Below are 18,582 nucleotides of genomic sequence, written 5' to 3' on the forward strand. Positions count from 1 at the left end.
CGTTACATTGGCAGCACCAGCTGTAGTGCTCCGGGAGTGTTTATAGCCCTGAGTTTAACACTTCATGATTGAGAGCTGCCCTTCATGGCGACAGAAACCTCAAACACAATGACTTTGATCACCATCTTCAATTTTGCTCTTGCCATTTGCACTCAGTAATGTGCTTTTTATTTTTTATTTTTGTGACTCTGGGATACACGTTGTTTTATGTAAAAAATAGAACATAAATTCACATATGCAATTTGTTCAGTTTCCTGTATACACTTGTTCTTTGCCATGCTTTCTTTTAAAATTTTCACATTTTCCTACATGTATGCATTTTGATTTGGTCTTGAAAGTTTTTTTTCTCTAGAACTTGTGAAACATGAATAACACACACCTCTTGCTGACCATCATCAAACGCTGTCTTCATGAGAGTCCTCTACATGCCCGGTAAATTGTCACAACCCAAGATGTCTTCAGTTCTACTGTTATTCTAGACTAGATTGCACTTTTACAATACTCTTATGTTTTGAAAGTCGCCCTGGATAGGGGTGTCTGCTAATAAATAAATAAAAATAATAATACTGCCTTGTATTTGCCAAATCACTTCTTTCAGAATATATATATATATATTCTTCACATTAACCTTAGAAAACAAAAATTATTATTTAACCCAAATATCATTGAAAGACATTGAAAGACAGTTTTCTGTTGCATACAGTATAGGCATTAGTCAATATCTGGTTTACAATAAGTATTAGACCTAACAGGCTTCCAGATCCAAACTACACGCTAGATGTGGGTGGGATATCAAGAGGTTGAAAATATGGGTATGGTTTAAAGTATTAAAGTAAGTATTTACCTGTTGAGAAGGTTGCACTACTGCCTTCCTTTCACACTTTATGACTGTGGCTTAATATTAATGACTTAATTACAACCATGTATATTGTTAAGTCATGGATAAAGGCACTATATAACTTCAATAGAAAACATTCAGTTGAATAGTATGATTCACGATTTATTACAAAACAATATTTTGTCAGATTTTGCTTTAAATCTATCAACAATGATTAGAGAACTTATTTGAGTCAAGCTGGTTAATAACTGATTAATTGTATTTTTATTTTTTCTATTAAAACCGTGTGTATCTTATACTGCTGGAAAAATATCTACCTGGCACACATAACACATAGTCAGAGTTAATCATAATTACTACAAAATCAATGTGACCATAACATGACAGAGAAGGTAGGACTGCAACTCCAAATTTTCTTTCAGTTGGAGTCTGTGTTGGTAATTGTAGATTATCTTTGATGTTGTGCTGGGTTTGTTGTGGTGTACAAATGAGATTGTATTTTCAAAAACAACCCATCATAATTGAAAACAGAATATCACATATTTGACGTACTAGCAAATTACATTAAAAAGTATTCCAAACAGTATACATGTAACACGTATCATTTTAAAATACAATTTTGGAAAAGTAATTTAATCCATTGGTATAGTCAACGCGTCTTTGACCCAGGTCTCGTATAGCGCATCAAATTCATTAACAAGGCGGGTTCGCGAAAGAGGTGCAATGTATTCATTAACACAGATCCATAAATACTGACTTTTCACCAAAGGTTCAAATACAAAGCAGATGCTGTTTCTGGGGTTGTGCGCTGCCTGAGTGACGTGCAATTTGGCAAGTGCGCGGTATTACCCATCCCAGAGGACCTCAGTGCGCACCCGGGCGAGAGGGCGAGGATGACGGCCGAGTCGCATCCCCAGCCCTGCCGGCTCCACGCACACCCTGGGCCACTGGACCTTCCTCATCCCCTCCGGTACCTGCTGTGGACGCAAGTGCTGTTATTGATGGTGGGAGAGGCATGTGCGCACCCCCAGTGCTTGGACTACCGACCCCCATTTAAGCCCCATTACCACCTGGAGTTCTGCACTGAGTATGAGAGTTATGGGTGCTGTGACCAGACCACGGACAACGCCATTGCAGAGAGATACTGGGACATCATGGACTTATATGACATCCAGGGGTACGAGTTGTGCGGGGGGTTGGTCAAAGACATCCTCTGCCAGGTACGGCGTTATGTTGCCTGCTTCTTTGGTAGACAAACCGTCAGCGCAATTCATTGCACTGTAACACGAGTGTTTTAATTTAAATGTATTTAATATACGTGTGTCCATGTGGACGACGTGATGCTAAAGAGTAAATTAAGTCAAAGGTACCGAAGTAGAAATTGTGTAAACTGTTCTACATGTATGGGTAATCAAAGTTACACATACCCATACTAAGAGCTAACACACAACTTTCTCACCCAGAGTTACTTGGACTCACTTAAAATATGTAAATCTCAATTTGAATTCTCTGGTTAAATAAAGTATAACACTATATCACTGTATGATCAATCAAAATACGCACATAATCCATGTAACCAATCTACTGTTCAATATATTTGAATCCTTAACTCCTTAACCTAACTCCTTAACTATTTTAAAGTACCTATTTAACACAAAGTCAAGTATTGAGCTGCTAGGTATAAAACATGATATAGAATTAATTATGTTGGGTAACCTGTGCTATTTAAATATATATTTTAAATACGTACTAATTTCTATAAACATGTGCATATGTCTAAGCATATAATATCATCAAATAGGCTGTAATTGGATGTTACTGTGAGGCCAGCACATAATAATTATATCATTTCCTCGCTATCATCAAGGCATGCTCATCTGCCAAGTTATTTATAATTGTAAAGATTGTGTTGAGTTGCCTTCAAATAAGAGTTCCAGCCGTTTCATAAGATAATGTATTCATTTGTTTAATTGCATATAATTTTGAGTACAGTTTTGATAAAGGAGTTATTAATTAGATTATACCAATGAATGGGAAGTGATTGCGGACTAATTACACTATATCCCTGAGTTCACACTGGGCGAAAGTCGTTTTCCTTAATATAAAATAATTGTGAAGAAACAATTATGTTATACAGTGGAATTAACCACATAATAATAACGAATATTTAACTTACTTCACCTAAATTCTATATATTTGTATACTGTATGCTTCTTGTCTTCAAACAACACAATTTTGATTACTTAATTAGTCACAATTATGATTAATTAATTAATTTTGTTTTTTATTTCAATTGTACTTGAAATGGTATTACATTTTTTCTTGTGTATAAGTGACACGGGATCGCTGACGATAAAAGCAGAGTATAGTTCTTAGACTATTGGGATAATGAACCCAAGCTAGATTAATCATATCAGTCATGTAATAAAATAATGATATCTCACAGTATGGTCTCACTCAATAATGAATGGAAACAGTAAAGGCAGACAACACAGATGCATATGAGTACAACTTATTAATACGTATTACTTACACTGAGCCATAATCAGCTCTGTAGATATGCAATAAAGCATTGGAACAAACTTTTACTGTAAGCTCCTAAGCAAAACAGTTGAAGAATCTCAATACATTTTGTGAATTTATTTGAGGTATTCATTGTGGTTTAGTAACAGAGACACTTGAACCACTTGAATCACCTTTTTTTCAGGGACATTGGTTACATTTACTCCAAAAGAACACAGTGAACCATTTCCATTTTGAATCAAAACTTATAAGGTTGATTTTTAGGTTATATTAGGATATATTCTTGTACTTGCCATTAAAAAGATTGTGTGGATTTTTGTTTTTGTTGTTGTTGAAAAACAATTAAATGTTACAAAACTGAAATGAAAAAGCATTCTTAACATGCAAATAGCAATATTTTGACATCTGATTAGCAATTAGCTGACCCAATGAGAAACGACAAAAACACTTTTAGCTTTGTAACCCTGAGTTCGGCTGTGTTTTTGTCACAGCTATTATCTGTGAAATAAGAGGGTATACACACTTGAAAGGTCAGTATACAAGACAAAGCTGTGGAGATCAAACAAACTTTTTAAAGTGAAGCCCCTGCTTTGTTTTGGGCTCTGATTATAAACATCTCTAAGGGACATTTGAAAAATAATCTCTTTGAGCACTTGAGAGGCTAAATCTTTTAAAAACCTCTATTGAGTTTGCAGGATGATTTATAGCCTGGAGGCAGCAGGTTTCAAATCCCAACAAGTCCCAGCTGTGCAGTCCTGGCAGTGCTGTGGGAATGGCTGTGCACTGCCCTCGAATGGGGTACAATTTGAATGGAACATTCTTCCTTCACTGGACCCAACTTCGTCAGTGCAAGATGTGCCTAGTTCTTTCAGTTGGGGCTTGTATTGCATAAAGGAGAGATGGCTTTGCCTCTTTATTCCATGGATAGTGGAAATGCATGTACTTCCTGATACCTCCTGATAGCAAGACACTACTGACTAGGGGTGAGACACCAAAATACAAGATACACCATCCACAATATGATATATCATGATACTAATGAAAAACTAATATTTACTTTACAGACTAAAACATGTTTAAGAAATTACACCACGTCTTTGAATTTAAAGTCAGCTTGTAAACTAGTTCTGTGGATATCAGTTTCAGTTTGATAAATGCATTTTAAGAAAATAAGAAACAAACTGTGCATAAGTTCCAAAGCATATATACTATTTAGCATTAACTTGTAATATTTAGTTAATAACCGTTTAAATATTCACCAAAAAGTAGCCTGCATGAAAAGAGAGTTGAGTCATGTTTCCATTTTCCAAACTACATGAAACAAGAAATATTTCTCATGATCGGCAGTTTTAAAAGTATGATATTCAATTAATTTAAAACATATTGTGATAATACGTGAGTGGTGTATTGTATTCTACTGAGAAGTATCTCGATTCATTGACACAAGATGATGAATTGTCTCACCTCTACTGCTGACATCTTGGAAAGACTTCAAAGGGGACTAGGTTGTATTTACAAACCAGTTGGGAAATTGAAGATACTAATCTTGAACTAGTGCATATTAATCTTAAGACAAAACACAGATGTTTGTTTTCTTGTTTTGTTTTTTGGTCCAGGAGTGCTCTCCCTATGCTGCTCACCTGTACGATGCAGAGAATCCTTATACTCCCATAAGGGACCTCCCAGGCCTCTGCTTCGACTACTGCTCCGAGTTCCACATCAAGTGCCACTCCGTTGTGAAGCTTCTGACGGACGACAAGAAGATCCTGGAGTCCTGCGAGAAGGACAGGTACATGTTTTGCAACCTCATCAACCTGCCAGACCAGGACTACTGTTACCCCAAAGTGCTGGAGAACATGGTTCTCAACCGCAACCTGGGCACCATGGTTCAGGATAGGAATGGCTGCTTGCAACTGTGCCTGACAGAGGTGGCCAACGGGCTGAGGAACCCTGTGCTGATGCTGCACAGCAACGATGAGACCCACCGCATGTTCGTGGCTGAACAGCTGGGCTTTGTGTGGGTCTACCTGCACAATGGCAGCCGTGTGGAGGAACCTTTCCTGGACCTCAGTGGCATGGTGCTGACCACCCCTTGGTTTGGGGATGAGCGAGGCTTCCTTGGGCTTGCCTTTCACCCGCATTACAGAAACAACGGGCGTTTCTTTGTCTACTACTCCGTCTTGGTAAATGACAATGTCGAGAAGATCAGGATCAGTGAGATGAAGGTGTCCTCCTATGATATGAACAAGGCAGATCCCCATTTTGAAAGGTAAGACTTTCAGGGTCTGTTTGTTCCACACTAATGTACATATAGCCTGGAATGCTTTTAGTCCATCTATACAATTCTTTTCCTACAATATGTGAGCTTTTAAAAGAATATCTTATGAAAACATTTTTTCAATGGGAAGATGAAGTCAAGATAACAGTTTCCTTTTTTCTCTAACTAGACCTGCTTAATCCTTTGAGAAAAATGCAGCCCATCCTCATAATTAAGTCCAAAGTATAAACTAATGGAACTTGCTCTAGGGTATAGATCATTTAATTGCTCTGAAATTATAAAGTCTGGGCAAGGATATATGTCATATGATTTCAAGCTGTACATTTAAACCAGAAAACCAGAACAATATTGGGATTAGTTCTTAGGGAATAGAAAGTTTTAAAGGAATTCAAGCTTTACAAGTCTGGTCTATATATCGATAGTAAAACAACCTACACAACAGTAAAAATAAAACAGCAGATGCTTTTTCTGTTTTACACAAAAATGAACATCTGTTCAATCAAAGGATTGCACAGAAAAAAAAAATTAGAACACAGTACAGGTGAGTCCAGCATACAAGAATTCACATTTTAATCCTGGGGCCAAAACAAAGTTCTGAAACACGAATGCACTATGTCTGGAGTTGGTTTGATAGCCACCTCTTAACATACAGCTTCAACACCTGTTAAAATGCTCTAACACCTTTTGGAAAAGCCCCTCTTTGAGGACCTCTATGTGTGGTCTAGTCATTTGACCAGGATCAGCAGTGGAGCTTAAAGATCATTCCAAAGTTAATAAAAACTTCGATGTCCTCTTCCTTTTGTTCGGGAGACAGATTGGAATTGACATGACGTAAGCTGAACTGGTTGAATGTGTAATTAAACATTTACTTTCATGATGGCCAGAGAAAAAAAACATATCTTTGCCTTGAGTTTTGATTAATCTTTTAAAAGATCCTCATACTGTGATTCATTCTGCAGGGTTATTTTGGAAATTGAAGAACCTGCAGCTAATCATAACGGTGGACAGCTATTGTTCGGTCTTGATGACTACTTGTATGTATTCACTGGAGATGGGGGGAAAACTGGGGACCCTTTTGGGAAGTTCGGCAATGCTCAAAACAAGTAAGATACTGTATGAAACTAACACGTACTTGGTGGGTGTCTTGCTGCTAGAATTCCTTCTTTATGGATTTCTTTATAGTCTTCAAACATTTCAATAAAAGTAAAGTAACTTATTAAGAATGATCTGAAAGGACATGTTAACCTCTGATTCCTGGACAGTAGGGAAGAGTGTGGCACAGTGAGACACAAACGTTATCTTTCATGTCAGATGCACTGCCCAAGGGGGAGGGGTTTCTGCGCACTTCTGTAGAAATCCGATCGAAAATGTCACTCTATCAAAGCTGCCATTAGCCCATGCACACGTCACTCAGAACAGATCCCTTCCCACTTCCTGTTCCATAAAATGTGACGTCAGAGCAGGTTCGTCCTCATTTGCCATTTCACAAATAGAGCATTTTAAAAATAATAATCGTGTTTAATATGTGTAATATTATCCGATTGCTTGCTGTGTTGGTTTTATGTCAACAGGGCTTTTCCCTCCACAGCAAGAGCGCTAGCAGTGGTAGTAAAATCCGAGGCCTGGCTGCCTGGCCTTAGTCTCGGTCTGTCATAAGAGATCTTGCCCGCGAGAGGTGCTTGCGCCCGCACTACAGGCCACAACTACGGCTGTAGGAGATCTCACTCTCTCAGTTCGCTGAGAATGAGCTCTGCTAGACGTTATTGTCTGGCAACAACAAGGTTGTGTCTGGTTGGTGTTGCTTTGCCCATGTGTCCATAAACACATGTAAACCCCTCTGCCGCCGCAATCACCGCCACACCTGGCGATCTCCCACTCTGGAGTCTGACTGTAGGGGTTTGGTGGCTCTGGACCTCTGCCTCTCCCTGAGCCCCTCCGTCTCCTCCTCCAGACATACAGCTTTGGAGACAGCCACGCCTCCTGCGCCAGCTTCTCCACCTGCGTCTGCTGCTGTGCACGCTGCCATGACCGCACCTGCCACGGCAACTGCTCCCCCTACGGCAGCCACGCCCCCCTTGCCTGATCTGCCCGCGGTACTAAGTGCAAGCACATGAACAACAGAGAAGAATGACGGGGCCCCTCCCCCTCTTTTGAGTCGATGCCATCCCCCTCTCTGCCCCACTGTCGGTGACAGAGGTCAGGCTCCACAGACAGAGAGCAAGATAAGGCCATCCTTGCCCTGAATAGCAGGATGGACCACATAGTTACTCCGGCATACTGGAAGGTGCTCTGTTGATGTCGGAGCCTTTACAATTTGACCATTGGTGTGCCACTGGGACCAGTCTGCCACCGAGTGGTGATGATGACAGACGCTTTCAAACAAGGTTGAGGAACAGTCTGTGATGGACATGGTGTCCGAAGCAGGTGGACAAACAGTTACAGTTACAGTTACAAACAGTGCTTCTTGGGCTGTGTCATTTCCTGCCAGTCCTACGTGATGTGCTGGTTAGGACGGACAACACAGCGGTAGTTGCTTATATCAACTGTACTGTCTTAGATCAGAGTAGATCACATCCCAGGCCTGTCCAACACAGCGGCGGACCTCCTCTCTCGCGGAGCCCCCCCGGTCTCGAAATGGCGCCTCACCCACTTGTGATACAGCAATTGTGGAGCCGGTTCGGCAGGGCGGAAGTGGATCTCTTTGCCTCGGCAGTCCACACACTGCAAACTATGGTTCTCTGTCCAAGACCGCTCAGGAACCCTAGGGATCAATGCACTAGCACACACATGGCCGCGCTGTCTCCTTTACGTGTTCCCACCGTTGCCCCTTCTCCTGGTGGTCCTGGAGAAGGTCAGGAGAGAACGAGTGACAGTTCTGCTGATAGCCCCACGGTGGCCTCGCAGATTCTGATTTGCAGACCTGATCGCCCTCCTCAATGGAGAGCCTTGGCAGCTCCCAGTGAGAGCGGACTTGTTGTCCCAGGTGCAGGGCACGCTTTGGCACCCCAATCCGGGCCTCCTCCAACTATGGGCCTGGCCCCTGAGTGGGAGTAATTGATTGCCTGGGGTCTGTCAATCGCGGTAATAGCTACTATTCTGTCGGCGAGAGTTCCCTCTACGAGGTCGCAGTATTCATACCACTGGCAGACGTTTAGCACCTGGTGGCAAGACGGTTGTCAAGACCCAATTAATTGCCCCATTGGGGTCATATTACAGTTTCTACAAGAGCTGTTGGACCAGGGCAAGTCCCCATCCACACTCAAAGTATATCTGGTGGCCATCTCCGCATGTCATGTTCGGATTGATGGTGAGCCTCCTGGGTCTTATTTCTTGGCTGTGCAGTTTCTAAAGGGAGCTCGACAGCTACGGCCTCCTTGCACCCCTTCACTGCCTGCATGGCGCCTTGAAGTAGTGCTGGATGCACTTTTCCAAGCCCTATTTGAGCCACTGAACTTAGCTGAGCTGAAGCTAGTGTCACTTGCTGGCAATCACCTCTGCAAAACGTGTGAGCGAGTTACATGCCCTGTCTATACACCCATCGTGTGTCCGTTTTGCAGGAGATGGCTCCAGGTTCATGCTACAGCCTAACCCTGCATTACTCCCGAAAGTGCTGTCTCCATTTCATGTCAACAGGGCTATTGAGTTGACGGCTTTTCATCCTCTTCCCTTTGCTTTGGAGCAAGAGATTCAGCTTCACCTGCTCTGCCCTGTGCAGGCCCTCAGGTGCTAATTGGAAAGCACTAAGTACAATCGGCGCTCAGACCAGTTGTTTGTGTCTTATGGAGCGCGGACACAGGGCCAGGTGCTTTCAAAGCAGCACCTCTCACATTGGATTGTGGACACTATTACCATGGCCTATGAGGCCTGAAAACCTGGTGGCCCACTCAACTTGAGGCGTTGCCACATCATGGGCCCTTTTTCAATGCACCCCCTTGGCAGACATTTGTGCGGCTGCAGCTTGGGCTTCACCGCTTACATTTCCCCGGTTCTAAATCTTGGATGTTACGGGAATGGTCCCTTCCATTGGGAACCCGGTGTTGGCAGCAGTCGAGCCCCAGTAGCCCAAAGGCTCTGGCTCCTGATTTCCTCTCCCAGTCTCCCCTGTAGAGCTAATGTTGCCCTGCATTAGCTGGTCTAATCAGCAGGTGTCAACTGCTCCTGTGTTCCGCAGGTGGCGCATGAGTTGGTTCCTGCACCCTGTGGTGTATATAGCTCATCTGTATGACATTTTAAGTGGTCAGCACAGTGGAGCTCTCCACTCTGTACTGTTCAGTTTAGTTGGATGTTCCTATGCTGCAAGGAGGCAGCATGAATGTTCTGCTGCCACGCGACATATATTGTAGAGCTGGTGTGGCCTCACTCTTAGTTGGGCTAGTGGAGCTAGTCAGGGCTCCCATGTTATGCAAAGAGTGCATGAACGGTTTTCCTGCACACCGCAATGTTTGTGATGGTCATGGTAGAGTCTGCTGTTGTCCTGCATTAGCTGTGCTAATAGGTGACAACTGCTCCCGTGTTACGTGGTGGTGCATGATACGCTTCCTGCACCCCGCGATGTGTTTAGTTGTTATGACAACTAACTATGACAGCTGGCCGCTCTGTAGCGTTCAGTGGATGTGATTTCTCCTGTGCGGCACGGAGGCTGCATGAATGTTCCTGCTGCCACACTGTGTATACTGTTCCAGCTGTGGCTGCTCAGTTAACTAGCCAGCTGTGTGTTATTCAGTGGATCTGTGGCCCCACTCCTGCAGGATCAGAGGTTCACTGCTACGTTAATATGCGGAGTGCACACAAGTTGCATGATTGCCCACACCATATATTGTGCCAGTAGATATATGGCCTCGCTCCTAGATGCACTAGTAGAGCAGCCGGCCTTGCTATTGTTAGCAGAGGGCGTAAGAGTTGACCTCTGTAGCCCCGATTTGTATATGCTGATTGCAGACAGTTCCCGGTAGAGCATGACTGCAGTCCTCGCTCCTGGACAGCCCAGGTTGGCCCCAAGGGGCTTCTGTGGCTCCTGTCTGGAGTTGTGTTGCCGAGGCCCCTAGTGGTCACCTTATCAGCTCGCTGCCTTCTCCCTTGCGACAATTTTGTTATACAGTAACCCCTCCCCCTCGGGCAGTGCTTCCAACTTGAAAGGTAAGGATAGGTTGCGAATGCATCCCCGGTTATCTGAAAAAGGAAGCACTGCCCAAGGGTTGCAAGGTCGCGCGGGAATCCTAGCTCCTGGCAAAAAAGGACGAACCTGCACTGACCTGTGCGGGCCCCAAGATGTGGGAAGGGACCTGTTCTGAGTGACGTGCGGAGGGGCCAATTGCAGCTTTGATAGAGTGATGTTTTCGATCAGGTTCCTACGGAAGTTCACAGAAACCCCTCCCCCTTGGGCAGTGCTTCCTTTTTCACATAACCGGGTGCGGTTTCACATAACCGCATACGCAACCTATCGTTTTAATAGGCTTTCACACAATAGCTTTTTAACATATTTTCTGGTTGAGTTATGTGTTTCATACCTGCTCCTACTATTACTCTATATTTCACAATGTTTAAAATGACTTTTTAGAAAGGCATTGTAAGACTGTGTCATCTGTGATTCATTGGCCAGGAGTGCTCTTTTGGGAAAAGTGTTACGCATTGATGTGGATGTCAGCGACATGGATGGAAAGCCATACAGGATCCCAGATGACAACCCTTTCATTTCTGACCAGAGTGCTCGACCGGAGGTGTACGCTTATGGAGTGAGGAACATGTGGCGTTGCTCTGTGGACCGCGGAGAGCTGGTCACTCAGAGAGGAAGGGGAAGGATATTCTGTGGGGATGTGGGCCAGAACAGATATGAGGAAATTGACATAATCGTGAAAGGAGGCAATTATGGATGGAGGGCAAAAGAGGGATTTGAGTGCTATGATGATAAGTTGTGTCACAACTCATCGTTAGGTGAGCATTTTATACACACACACACTACATTTCACTACACAACCACATTTATACAACCTTTATATAAAAAAGAAAATGTTACATTAACAAAACCCCTAATGCTAACCTTACCACTAACTCTAACCAAGTTCTAAAATCTGTGTTAAAAATACTTACGTGTGTGTGTGTAATTAGGAGAAACAGTCCCGAAGGTTTATGAATGTGCTTTTGTAGTGCTCTGTAAACCATGGCAGATAGTTTAATGGGTTAAAGGGTGGAAATGAATATAACCTGAAGAAACCAATCCCATTGAGCATTCTGTGTAGTGTTTACCACTGTTCATGAATGAATACAGTAAATTATATGGCCAATGTCTCAGTGTATTCAAGCTCTTCATTTCCTTTTTCTTGGGCAGATGACATCCTTCCAATTTTTGCATATAGTCACCGTGAAGGCAAATCTGTCACAGGGGGATATGTGTACAGAGGGTGTGAGTCACCTAATCTTGACGGCTTGTACTTCTTTGGGGACTTCATGAATGGGTAGGTTGAGAGGATGTAAAGAATAACAATTCAATAAATTAAATAATCAAGAGATTTAACGATGAATCACAGTAACTGATGCATGTTTTATAGGATCATATTTACGTGTCCTCCTTAACTTTCAGTGTTCTTTTGATTTCTTAACAAATAGTTACGGAAAATATTTATATTACCATAGTCAGTCGCATTACATTTAAAAATAAGGTGATTTTTCTATTGATACAGAGATGTATGCCATTTTCATTGGTCATTTCAATTAATTATGACATTCTTAATATACTTAGTGATGATTTATAGCAAACTTTTAGATTGACATTGACATGGAAATACAAAATGTATTTACACATTTAGACTTTTTAATATGATTTACAGATTAATAGGTTTTAGTTTTTTGTCTATTTGAATTTTACATGCAGACAAAATGCATTAGTCAGCATTTAAAACTGTCAGTTTCTACTACTGAAACTCAGCAAGTATTAATATCTTCCTTGTGAAAAAAAAATAGGAATCTGTTAAGTTCTCCTTTTATATTGAACCTGCGAGCTTGTGATTACATGTTAATGGTATTATCGTCCTTAGTATATGTATTGGAACTTTTTGTGGATCACTACCAGAGAGCTGTCACCAATTTTACCTGCCAGTAACGCTGGATATATTTAGTGTATACTAGAAATATGTTGACAAATATATGTAATATATTCTCTGAAACTAGAGCAATATGGGCATTTTGAAGAATGCTTCAAGATAAACCACATTGAATCACACCAATCTGGGTTATATCAACCCTGTGCATTAAAAGGAGTAACCTAGTTGCAAACTGATAAAATATGAGATTTTATTTTGTATCCAGTCGACTTATGGCATTACAGGAAGATAAGATGACAGGGACCTGGGAAGAGAAGGGCATCTGCATGGGTGACACGAAGACATGCTCCTTTCCTGGGCTGATCAATCAGCACCATGTGTTTATTATCTCTTTCGCTGAGGATGAAGCAGGTGACATTTTTTTAGAGATATTTTACATTTAAAACATTATAGGACATTCAAAGCTATAGTATGTCTAAAGGAAATTATTATGGCAATTACCTTTCAAATCTGAAGGCCTTTAAACTCAGTTTACATTTGTGTCCCCGGATCCTTGTGTCGTAGATCGATCTGGAAGAGATCCTCTAGATTGACATGCTCTACCATTCATAATTTTGAAGACTTGAATCAAGTTCCACTGTAGTCTTATCTGTTCCAGGCTGAAGAGATTCAATTTGACAACATTCGCTTCAGTCTTGGAATTAGTTGCTCTCCTTTGTCCTTCCATTCAACTGATCTTTTTACTAGTTTTCTACATCTTCTGCATTGAAAATCATAACAAGTAACGATATTATAGTGAGTGAGGAGAAAAAAACTGATTTATTACTCTGCTTTTTTTCTTTGTCAGGTGAGCTGTACTTCATGGCTACTTCAATGCCAACCTCTGTATCCCCATTTGGAACAATATACAAATTTGTAGACCCATCAAGGTATGTATTTTAGCCAGAAGGAAATAATATCAGTATACATAAAAAAAAAAAACCTTGACAAAAAGCTGTGTAAATTGTCCAGATAGAGCATCCAGCTGTATATATCCTGAAAGAAATAGGAAAATGAATTATCAGCTTTGTAGTTACATTGATAAGCTCTTTTTGAAAGGTGAAGTGATACTGTAATGTCTGGCCTTAGGGTAGAATTCGCCACAGAAGTGTTTGAGACAGTTATGTGAAAAGTACTATGCATCGCTGTTGCATTTCTCTACACATTCCACCCTGTCAGTCACCAGCTCCTGTCAAATGGATGACATTGTTGCCCTGGGGCTGTTCTATTTAGTTATTTATTACATCTTTTTATATAAGTCAGAATTTATATATATATATATATACATATTCAGATTCTTTTGCAACATTTCTGAATTTAAACACTGAATATGAATGTATTTATCAGTCTTAAGACAGGCATTCATGTATTTCTTATCAAATATATTATTGAATATTTCATAAAATTATATACATAAACATTCAACAAGTGTGAATAAATAAAGAGTGATTCAAAAGCATAAATGAACCTGGAAGATCAGTGCTAGCTCTGGCAGAACCGGTCTCACAGTTAAGATTGTTTGATGTACTAGACTCCACATCAGAGCTTGGTTTGGACTAACACATTTTGTTCCACTGAGGTTTGTGGTAGAATCCCCAGAAACATCACTGTCTAAAAAGAAAGAGTGTCTTGCAACTAAAGTATACACAAATGTGTGCATACAGTTATATATGTGATTCTTAAGTATTGTTCATTGCATATAATATATATATATGTGTGTATGTATAAATGTATATGTATATATATGTGTGTGTGTGTAGGAGAGCTCCACCAGGAAAATGTAAACACAATCCGCTACCTGTAAAAGTGAAGGGAAAACTCGTACCATTTGTACCCCAAGCATGTAAGTAACTCCTCCATTTCACGTTCACAACATTTTTTATGGACTTCAATAATCTTCAAGTAGATTTTCCTTCAAATGTTATGGTTTATTTTACGATTTTCCCCAAATGCCATCATTCATTTGCTACCACTATTATAACTCATCCGAACAAGCTAACACACATACTAGAACAGTTTAGTGATTCGCAAAACAATGTTTCACATCCCAAATGCAACATCCCATGCAAACTCTGTAGCTCTTCTAATTCAGCAGCACTTCTGTGATATGTGTTTAATCTGAGTGACCCCACAATGCAAGCATTCTGCACAATTTCCAACAATCAGCACTCTTTTAAATAAACATATAGTGCCCACCTGGAAAGTCAATCACCTCTTCACGAAGACTCTTCACTTGAGGAGATAAGAAGCCTGTGTTACATTACTGCACATATAGAATACTAATGGCAAAATATTTAGGACAATTTGATATTAAACTTTACCACTGGATCAAAATAAAATACAATTTTTATTTCAAATTATTGATGTTGTTACTTCATTGTTGAGGACTGGCAGCACTGCTTGCAAAACATTGTACTTAGTACTTAGGCAACTGAGAAAATCACCATGTCATCTCATGTCAACACCATGTCATCTTTGGAAACATTAGTACATCAACATTGTAATCAAATGTTTTGGTATTTGTGTTAGCTATTTTGATTGTGATAATGGTTTTAGTCTATTCTGCTGTATTGTATTTCTTACTATATGCCAGTTACAGCTGTTCTGAAATTCTTTACATAATAAGCATTTTTTTGTTTGTGAAACATCCATGAAAAAAACTCCAAAATGAATCAAGATCATTACATCTTGCATAATAATACTGAACAAAATATTACCTGAAAAACAACAACTAATTAGGCAAAATTGGCACTTTTTCAGAAAGAGCATGTTTGTGTCAGAAATACATCTTTTTGATATGCACAAGACCTGATCCCTTCATTCTTTGACAATTCTATTGACTAACTTAAGAGGTTGTTATTCCCCTTCATCCCTTCTTTATTTGACAGTGACTGTGCTAGACTCAAATGACAAACCACCTACAAGAGGTCCTCCAAAAAAGATCAATCTCACCACAAAACCACCTGCCACTACCGTCCCTACAACTGCCAGGCCTTCAACAACTGTACCAAGAATGATGACCACACAAAGGACCTTCACTGAAAAGCCAGCTTACGAAAAAGTCACACCTAAGAAAGGCTCAAAAACAAAGGCTGTGAAACCACCTAAAGTTAAGCCTACTGCTTTTGTCCACAGAAACGACTCAAATCCTAAAGCCGGTAAGCAAAGAAAGGTTCCTTCTGTGAAAGTGGCAAAGAGGTTACAGGATAAAATCAAGCCAAAGCTGACACAAAAGCCAGCTGCTACAGCCAGGCCTGGAGAGGCTGCCAGGAAACAGAAGTTGAAACTAAATAGGAAAGGAATTAGGAAACAATCTGTAGCTGACAGGCCTAGCAGCAAAAAGAAACTGAGCCAGGAGAAGCAACGCAAAACCCAGAAAAGCAAGAACAAAGAGGAGGGAAAGACCGAAAATCAGCAGCTGAGAACATGAACTTTCACAGCGAACAAGGTGCACACACTCTGAACAGCTACACAGCGCATCGGACACCTGTGGCCAAACAATGCCGGCATCGCCATTCATACTGTCTTTTTTGAATTGAATCGTTTTATCGTCTTCTCTGTAAAACAATGTGACACACTCAGAATATATTGTTACATTTTTATGTTTATTTGTGGTTTTCTTTCATTTTAATGTAATATTTTAAAGTTTGTCTCATAAATGGGTTAGTACTTGTGTCCTCCAAAGAACACGAGATGTTTGGTTCACACCCAAACACTCTCGTGAGCTGGCAGTTGGGACTTGAGTAACGCCTAACTGAAAATAAGCCAGCGCTGTTGTGTCTCATCCTTTCTCCTGTTTCACAGGTTGGTGGCACTCTGTACATACACACAAATTATACAATAATAAATGGGGTAATATTAAGGGTATACGATGCCCGAGTAAAAACTGAGAAGTGTGTATCAGATAATTTGACAGAGTAGGACAAACTGTGCCACGCAAACAGGGAGGTAAAAGGCGACCACATACCGTCTCTCTTTATTGATTTTCCTGTCAGTTTTATTTTCAAAAACAAAGCAAACATTTGGTTATTAAAGTGTTAAACTGCAAAACCTTTTCATGAAATGTTTTATAAATGTGTAATTTCTACTTGATAAGTATTTTAAATCGTGTTATCTGTTTGTTAGCGTCTTATTCCATCCACTTCAATGGAATTAGCATTAGATTACCATACTCAATGCAGTCTTGAGTAGTTTTATGCAACTTTGTATTTTATTTTTGGCAACAAAGAAATGTAATAAAAATATGATTTTGTATTAAGAGGAAAATAAGAGAAATCTGATAATGAAAACGAAGAAATGCTGACTGACTTTGTTTTGAGAAAATGCTAAATAAATGAGTTGGGACTTGAGTAACACCTAACTGAAAAGAAGCAAGCACTGTTGTGTCTAATCCTTTCTCCTGTTTCAAAGGATTATCATCTGTACACGTGATCCTATTCCTGGGACCTGTAACAAAAGCTCTATTAAAAGACCATTAATGTTCACCAAATTGTCAGATTTGTCATGCGTTATCCCACTTTCAGTTCTGCTTCATAATTATGTAAATTGGAGACTTATATTAATTCAGTTTCATATTATCTCTTCACCAAATACCACCATAGAATGGGACAGACCGGGACTCTAGAATATACACCAATCAGCCATAACATGACTACCTGCCTAACATTGTGTAGGTCCCCCTTTTGCCGCCAAACAGCCCTGACCCGTCGAGGCATGGACTCCACTAGACCTCTGAAGGTGTGCTGTGGTATCTGGCACCAAGACGTTAGCAGCAGATCCTTTAAGTCCTGTAAGTTGCGAGGTGGGGCCTCCATGGATCGGACTTGTTTGTCCAGCACATCCCACAGATGCTCGATTGGATTGAGATCTGGGGAATTTGGAGGCCAAGTCAACACCTTGAACTCGTGATTCATCAGACCAGGCCACCTTCTTCCATTGCTCCATGGTCCAGTTCTGATGCTCACATGCCCATTGTAGGCGCTTTCGGCAGTGGACAGGGGTCAGCATGGGCACCCTGACTGGTCTGCGGCTGCGCAGCCCCATACGCAACAAACTGCGATGCACTGTGTGTTCTGACACCTTTCTATCAGAACCAGCATTAACTTTTTCAGCAATTTGAGCTACAGTAGCTCGTCTGTTGGATCGGACCACACGGGCCAGCCTTCACTCCCCACGTGCATCATTAAGCCTTGGCCGCCCATGACCCTGTTGCCGGTTCACCGCTTTTCCTTCCTTGAACCACTTTTGATAGGTACTGACCACTGCAGACCGGGAACACCCCACAAGAGCTGCAGTTTTGGAGATGCTCTGACCCAGTCGTCTAGCCATCACAATTTGGCCCTTGTCAAAGTCGTCAGATCCTTACGCTTGACCATTTTTCCTGCTTCTAACACATCAACTTTGAGGACAAAATGTACACTTGCTGCCTAATATATCCCACCCACTGACAGGTGCCATGATAACGAGATTATCAGTGTTATTCACTTCACCTGTCAGTGGTCATAATGTTATGGCTGATCAGTGTATAGCCTCTTTGTTTGATAAATACAATTAATTATTAGGGAAAAATGTTAAATCGTTTATGTCTTTGAACTCTGGAGGAAGACTCTTAAAAAAGTATTTATATTTTGAAACCATTTGTCTACACCTAGGGCAGATCACACATTATTTTGAGCAATACACACAATGTCCCTGAAAATAAACATCTTTGTACATGACAGGTAACATGTCTTTACTTGGAAGGAATCTTGAAGTCGTACTTCACTCAACAGTCAAAGCTCTGGAGAATAAATCTCATACATGTCTTTTTTCTTTTTACTTTACAGAATGATGGACTTAAGTAACTTTATCAATGGCCATTGTGTTCC

General features: G+C 40.9%; 1 protein-coding gene across 1 annotated transcript; it reads left to right on the forward strand.

The window, feature by feature from the left end:
- Positions 1–1,731: 1,731 nt before the first annotated feature.
- Positions 1,732–17,079, forward strand: hhipl2 (HHIP-like 2). Its single transcript, XM_066706257.1, has 9 exons — positions 1,732–2,058; positions 4,978–5,630; positions 6,599–6,742; positions 11,239–11,570; positions 11,965–12,091; positions 12,942–13,087; positions 13,524–13,605; positions 14,476–14,558; positions 15,604–17,079. The coding sequence occupies exons 1-9, from the start codon at positions 1,732–1,734 to the stop codon at positions 16,143–16,145; spliced, it is 2,436 nt and encodes an 811-aa protein (XP_066562354.1). The 3' UTR covers positions 16,146–17,079.
- Positions 17,080–18,582: the final 1,503 nt, after the last annotated feature.

This window comes from Amia ocellicauda, chromosome 1 (genome assembly GCF_036373705.1).
Source record: "Amia ocellicauda isolate fAmiCal2 chromosome 1, fAmiCal2.hap1, whole genome shotgun sequence".
NCBI classification, from domain to species: Eukaryota; Metazoa; Chordata; class Actinopteri; order Amiiformes; family Amiidae; genus Amia; species Amia ocellicauda.

Excerpts from the sequence above, each read along its gene's own strand:
- hhipl2 (XM_066706257.1), top strand. The coding sequence starts at position 1,732 with ATGACGGCCGAGTCGCATCCCCAGCCCTGCCGGCTCCACGCACACCCT. Across the intron at positions 2,059-4,977 it reads TCAAAGACATCCTCTGCCAG|GAGTGCTCTCCCTATGCTGC; the intron begins GTACGGCGTTAT and ends TTTTTGGTCCAG. Across the intron at positions 11,571-11,964 it reads GTGTCACAACTCATCGTTAG|ATGACATCCTTCCAATTTTT; the intron begins GTGAGCATTTTA and ends TTTCTTGGGCAG.